The sequence below is a fragment of the Perognathus longimembris genome, chromosome 3 (genome assembly GCF_023159225.1).
Source record: "Perognathus longimembris pacificus isolate PPM17 chromosome 3, ASM2315922v1, whole genome shotgun sequence".
NCBI classification, from domain to species: Eukaryota; Metazoa; Chordata; class Mammalia; order Rodentia; family Heteromyidae; genus Perognathus; species Perognathus longimembris.
The window spans coordinates 44,565,899-44,572,608 of NC_063163.1; the positions used below are offsets into that span (position 1 = coordinate 44,565,899).

A 6,710-nucleotide genomic window follows, 5' to 3' on the forward strand; every position below is an offset into this window, starting at 1 on the left:
GGCACCTGGCTGGAGTTACATTTCCTGGAGAATTTCCACATTTAGCCCAATTGGAGTATTGATTTGCACCACAATACCCAAAGATGACTTGGACTCACTTTGCCATGTTACATCCCTTATTCACTCACCAGAGAGCTAGGTAGGGGCTAGGAAAGTTTGGGGGTTCCTAGGGTTGCTAACTGTAACTTACCCACCCCCACCCACTCAATCTTATCATAGACCATGGCTGAGAACATCTGACTGAGAAAAGACTTTCTGCAGAGATAGTTTCCCTTAAGGTGGAAAACCATGAATGGCCTGCTTCTCTGTACACAGATCTCTGTAGGAAAACACCTAAGATCTAGCCTCAGTGCTTGATGACCACAACACTAGAGCCCAAAGTGAGGGCTCCCCATGTAGGGCCTTTGCTACCTAGTTTGAATTTTGTAGGGACAACCTGAAAAGGTAAATAAAATGTTAATCATGAAAGTCAGTCTTTGAGGAACATTGAGTATTCCAAGTTAAGGAAATGAGGGATCACCTAATAACTCTTCATTATTACAGTCACCAGCTCTATGATATAAAGTGAAGTTTCAAGACATTCAGAGTCATGCTTGGTTTGACCCAGCAAATAAGCAGTGGAGATCATATGTGGCCAGGGTCTTTCTAGGCATACCAGGCTGGCCTCAAGTTTGCAATCCTCCTGCCTCTGCCTCCTAAATGCTGAGACAACAGTCAATGACCACCATGGATGGCTCAAGAAGTTTTTGTGGTTTGGTGTATTTGGGTTTTTTTGTGGTGTAGTGATGCTGGCAGTTTTAACTCAGGGCCTTACACTTTAGACAAGAGCCGTACCATTTGAGCCACACCCTCAGGCCAAGAGGAAATGTCTAAAGACAAAAATGAAGATTACATAAAGATGTTTTGAAACAATATTAAACAGACAGTTCAGTGTGATTCCAGTAGAATCTTTTGTGAATAATTCTTTACAGACCTATATGCATCCCCTTATTAATTATTGTATGTAAGTATGTATGTATGTATGTATGTATGTACTTCTGGTGAGTTGCTTTAGTTCCACGGAAATAATGTACTGATGCATGTGCTAGCAGGAGGTCTGACTTCCTGAATTGCCCAGGGAGGGATGTCACAGGATAGCATGAGGAAGAACAAAAGAGGGCAGATGAGCTGGCACAGCTCACACACTCCTTTTCAGGCATATAGGCTGAGTTTCTGAGGAACAGGAAGGGGTGCTGGGCCTGGCTTCACCAAGAGCTGATGGGGACATCTCTCTGGCATTCCCCAGTAGGAGGATTTCCCACCCCCACAACCACCTGGAAAAAGGAAGCAGAAAAAAACAGATATTGCAACAGCCACAGTACTTCCTTCACCTCTGTCTCTAGAATGTGCCCAACAAGCAGAAAGCCAGATGGCAGAGAGTTCCACTGGAGGACTGTCTTGCACTCTCTCTCTCTCTCTCTCTTTCTCTCTCTTTCTAGTAATGTTAATATTTTCCTCTTCTACCCTACATGAGCTTGGTCTTTTGCTCCAGGTCCAGCTGATACACACTCCAGGAGGTAAGATGTCCTTTTTCCTGTCCTAAATTGGGGGTGGGTATTATGTTTTAAGCTTGAAGTTCTTTAAAAACTGGCCTCAGTAAGAAATGGGCGCAAGTCCTTGGCTGTGACTCACACATTTCCCCCAATCAGACACTATGGACAGCAGGGCATGCTGGTCCTGAGGGTGTTATAAGGAGAAGTCAAGAAGTCAGCATGAACCATCCTGGTTTCTTGGCTGCTTTTGTGTGTGTGTGTGTGTGTGTGTGTGTGTGTGTGTGTGTGTGTTTGCAGGTTCTGGGGCTTGAACTGATAGCATGGGTGCTACCTCTGAGTGTCTTTTGCTCAAGGCTAGTACTCTACAATTTGAGGCACAGCTTTACTTCTGTCCTTTTATGTGGGGCAGGGTAGGTTATTGGAGATAAAGAGTCTCATGAATTTTTCTGCCCAGGTTGGCTTCAAACTGTGATCCTCAGATCTCAGTCTCCTGATTAGCTAGGATTGTAGGCATGAACCACCAGCACCCAGCTAACCCAACTTATTACTCTGCTTGGAACTCCATGTAGCTGCTACTTCTGGGTTTAGCTTTCTAGAAGGCAGAGATCAGAGCCACAAACGAGCAAACGTTGAAGATACCTTTGTGCCATTTCCATGAGCAAAGTCTGTAACTGAAGCTTTATTTTCCTCTTTGCTTTAACTACTGAGGGACAGGCCCCCATTTTGTGTGTTTCAGGAGATCGGGGCAGTCTTCTTTGAGGCAGATCCCCAAGATCAACATCAGTCAGCTGGTGGTGACTCACACTCCTTCACTTCCTGGACCTGTCAGGCCTGGGTTTGCAACTGTAAAGACTTGCACTGTTTTGGAACAGAAGCTCTTCCATGTGCCTGCACAGGATTTTGTGTTCTTTCAGAAACGATTAGCCCTGTTGATGTGTGCTCTGGCCTTTCTCTCCTTAGCATTGAGCTGTGGCCACCATGGGCTCTGTGAATTCCAGAGGGCACAAGACAGAAGCCCAGGTGGTGATGATGGGCCTTGACTCAGCAGGCAAGACCACAATCCTGTACAAGCTGAAAGGCCATCAGCTGGTAGAGACCCTGCCCACTATTGGTTTCAATGTGGAGCCTCTTGAAACTCCTGGTCACATGCCATTGATTCTGTGGGATATTGGGGGACAGATCCAGCTTAGGGCCACCTGGAAGGACTACCTGGAAAATGCAGATATCCTTGTGTACGTGCTGGACAGTACTGATGAAGCCCGCTTGCCTGAGGCGATGGCTGAGCTCACAGAAGTCCTGGAGGACCCCAATATGGTCTACGTTCCTTTCTTGGTGCTGGCCAACAAACAGGAGTCACCTGATGCCCTTCCACTGCTTGAGATCAGAAACAGGCTCGGCCTGGAGAGGTTCTTGGATCATAGCTGGGAGCTCCGGGGCTGCAGTGCCCTCACCGGCCAGGGCCTGCCCGAGGTCCTGCAGAGCCTGCAGAGCCTGCTCAAGTCCCGCTGAAGTCCCAGGGCCACCCGTGTGGCCAGATGAAAGTGGATGGGTAAGGGAGAGAATGGATTCTGCAACATATCAAAGCCAATTATTCCTGCTCTACAAACTGGTAGGACCAGGTCACCCTTGAGAGATGTCACCTCAGTTTACTAACCAAGAAATCCTTCTATTCTTGGTCAGGATATTTTCTTCTAGACATTGTGATGGCAATCAACTTTTCTTTGGATACTCTAAGGGAAAAAAGCTGTTAATATAATTCATTTAATAGCTCATTACTGAGGGTAAATGGAACAATGAGTTACCTAAGAAACTGAGATAAAAGTTCACAAGGAAAAGAGCTTTCAGTCAAATAAGAGGATCCTCTGGCCATGGCTGTGACTACCATGATTATCAGTGATTTTTCTTCTGGCCCAAGAAACCAGGGTGGGGATCCGGGTGGGGTGAGGGCTCCCATACAAGCTTCTTTCTAGAAGCTCACTAGGCCCCTTAGCCCTGGACAAGGGGCTACGAGTGCAGGCTCCCAAAGTTCACCCTTTTCTCAAGCCTTGATTCACCCTTCTCTACTCTTTGTCATCCTATCTTGGGCTTTATTTTTTAAACCTTCATTTACTTTCTTTTTCCTTGCCCCTTTCTCCTTCTTATAGCATGCATATGCTTTGCCTTAAGGTCCAGATCAAGAGCCTGGTGGCAAAAGTTGAAACCCTAGCACTCAGGAGGCTGAGGTGGGAGGATAAAAAAAAACAAAACAAACAAACAAAAAAAACCCATCAGGACTGGGAATGTGGCTTAGCGGTAGCGTGCTTGCCTAGCATACATGAAGCCCTGGGTTTGATTCCTCAGTACCACATAAACAGAAAAAGCCAGAAGTGGCCCTGTGGCTCAAGTGGTAGAGTACTAGCCTTGAACAAAAGATGTTCAGAGACAGTCACCAGGCCCTGAGTTTAAGTTTAAGCCCCAGGACTAACAAAAAAAAATCAGATTAATTATTTCTTGGACTTAATCAAAGCTATGTAGAACACTTAATATGTGGCAAAAAAGACATCATGCTTTTGGATGTAACCAGGTATTCAGATGAGATATATACTCTACAGCTCAGAGGGCAGCAATGCTGGCTCCCTCACTGCCAACAGTACTAAAATGGAAAGCTGAACACAGCATGTTAAAAGATTCTAGAAGGCTTTTCAGATGATTGTTACCCAGGATCCATGAAGTTCCTAAACTTACTTGCAAAATGTTATACTTTGAATAGATTTATATCGTAGCAATTAGTCTTATTTTTTACAGTTTAATCATATTCACAACTTTAAATCTTTTTGAATGTTTTCCCAAATATAGCAATTATTTTTTTCTTTCTGGAAATGGTCTTAAATAAACAAATCTAATGTTAATACAACGAAAGTTAAATTTTTCCTATTTTCTATGTGGTTGGCAAAAGTTTTATCCTTAAACTATTGGTGATGAGACACTGGATTTTTTTTTTTTTTTTTTTTTGGCCAGTCCTGGGGCTTGGACTCAGGGCCTGAGCACTGTCCCTGGCTTCTTCCCGCTCAAGGCTAGCACTCTGCCACTTGAGCCACAGCGCCGCTTCTGGCCGTTTTCTGTATATGTGGTGCTGGGGAATCGAACCTAGGGCCTCGTGTATCCGAGGCAGGCACTCTTGCCACTAGGCTATATCCCCAGCCCCGAGACACTGGATTTTTAAATTCCAAATTTATTGCAAAACCATGTGAAAAAAATCAAATACAAGAAAATGGAAGTTACAAAAGGAGAACAAAATACAAATAAAAATTCTATTACTAGATTAAAGAAAATGTAATCCTTTGGGTCATTTTTCTAGGAAAGAGGATCTATAACTTTGATCAAATTTTCAGTGGCATCTATGAGTCACACAGTTATTACCCTTTTTGTTGGGGAGCTGGTACTGGGGCTTAAACTTCTTGGATTCATATTCTCACTCAGCTTTCTTGATCACAGCAGGCACTGTGTCATTTAAGCCATGCTCCAGTCTGGCATTTTTCTGGTTAACTGGAGAGCGAATCTACAGGACTTTTTTGTGCTCAGGCTTGCTTCCAACTCCATCCTAAGATCTCAGCTTCCTGAGGAGCTAGGATTCTAGGAATGAGTCACCTTCCCCAATGTTAAAAATCACTAATCTGGCCTTGCCCTTATTCCATCTGAAGAAAATTCTACATTCTGAGTGTGCGGGTCGTTTCTTTGGTACAGGAGTTTGAACTCTGGGCTTTGTACTTGCTAGGCAGATTCTCTATCACTTAGGACATTCCGGCATCTGAGGTTTTCATCAGCAAGGTGTTTATGTTTAGCACCTGTTCTCCTATGAAACAGCATTAAATGTTGGACAGACCTTCCTTCCTATCCTGCATTAAAATTAGCCTTTTACAGGCTGGGAATATAGCCTAGTGGCAAGAGTGCTTACCTTGTATACATGAAGCCCTGGGTTCGAATCTTCAGCACCACATATATAGAAAAGGCCAGAAGTGGCACGATGGCTCAAGTGGCAGAGTAGCTAGCCTTGAGCCAAAAGAAACCAGGGACAATGCTCAGGCCCTGAGTCCAAGCTCCAGGACTGGCAAAAAAAAAAAAAAATTAGCCTTTTACACCCTTTGTTGGTAGTTCTGTGCCTCTCTGCCCTTCATCAATCTCTGTGCTTCAAAACTACCAGCGTTCTACACAAAAGATGCAAAGGTGATGCACTAGGGCCTCAGGCCCTTGTAGGAGCCAAGAACTGGGGCTGAACTTTATGCTGGGCATTTCATGTTCATCACACCAAATGCTCATAACTCTGCAAAGATGTATGACTCCCACTTTATATAATCTATGTATGGCACTATGAAATGCTATCACCAGAATTTGGAACCAAGAATGTCTAGCCCTAATACCCACATTCTACTAGGACATCATGCTCTAGAAGGTTTAACTAGGGAAGGTGCTCAGGAGAACATTCTAGTCAGATGGAAGACTGCACCCTGGGTTGTACAGACAATCATTGTTGTCTTCCTGTCCTATGCCTGACATTCTTTCCCCTGTCCTCTTGACAATCTCATTGCTTCATCTAAGACCTCAGGGTGTACCAACTTGCTCCCAAAGTGTGCTTCTTAATGAATGAGATGGAGTGGACAAGTCTTTCCTGAAGCCACAGTCCTTGAAGATGGATACAGCTAGTCTTCATAAGCCCAGGATGTTTCCTTTTATCATTCTCTCAGACAAGATTTCTGAAAAGCAACAAGGGCAATATCTCCACTCATTCATCCATTCATTTATTCATTTATTTTTGTGCCAGTCCTGGGGCTTGAACTTAAAGCTTGGCCACAGTCCCTTACCTTTTTGCTCAAGGTTAACACTGGACCACTTGAGCCAACAGCTCCACTTCCAGATTTTTGGTGGCTAATTAGAGATACACTCAAGCACTTTGCTGATCAGGCTGGTTTCTAACACTGATCCTCAGATCTCAATCTCCTGAGTAGCTAGGATTGTAGGTGTTGATGGCAAGAGCAATCTATCTTGATAACAATGTCCAGTTATTTTAACCTGAACTCCCTGCTGATTTGCGGCCCTCCTCCTCCTCCTCCTCCTCCTCCTCTTCCTCCTCCTCCTCCTCCTCCTCCTCCCCCTCCCCCTCTCCCTCCCCCTCCCCCTCCCCTCCTTCTTCCAAGTCTGGGG

General features: G+C 44.7%; 1 protein-coding gene across 2 annotated transcripts; it reads left to right on the forward strand.

The window, feature by feature from the left end:
• Positions 1-1,482: 1,482 nt before the first annotated feature.
• On the forward strand, positions 1,483-3,453 carry Arl11 (ADP ribosylation factor like GTPase 11). 2 transcript variants are annotated; one of them, XM_048340818.1, is made up of 2 exons: positions 1,483-1,556; positions 2,269-3,453. In XM_048340818.1, exon 2 carries the CDS (start codon positions 2,511-2,513, stop codon positions 3,039-3,041), a length of 531 nt encoding a protein of 176 aa, XP_048196775.1. In that variant the 5' UTR covers positions 1,483-1,556; positions 2,269-2,510; the 3' UTR covers positions 3,042-3,453. The 2 variants fall into 2 exon arrangements, with proteins under 2 accessions (XP_048196775.1, XP_048196776.1); XM_048340819.1 differs by having other exon boundaries at positions 1,491-1,556; positions 2,493-3,453.
• Positions 3,454-6,710: the final 3,257 nt, after the last annotated feature.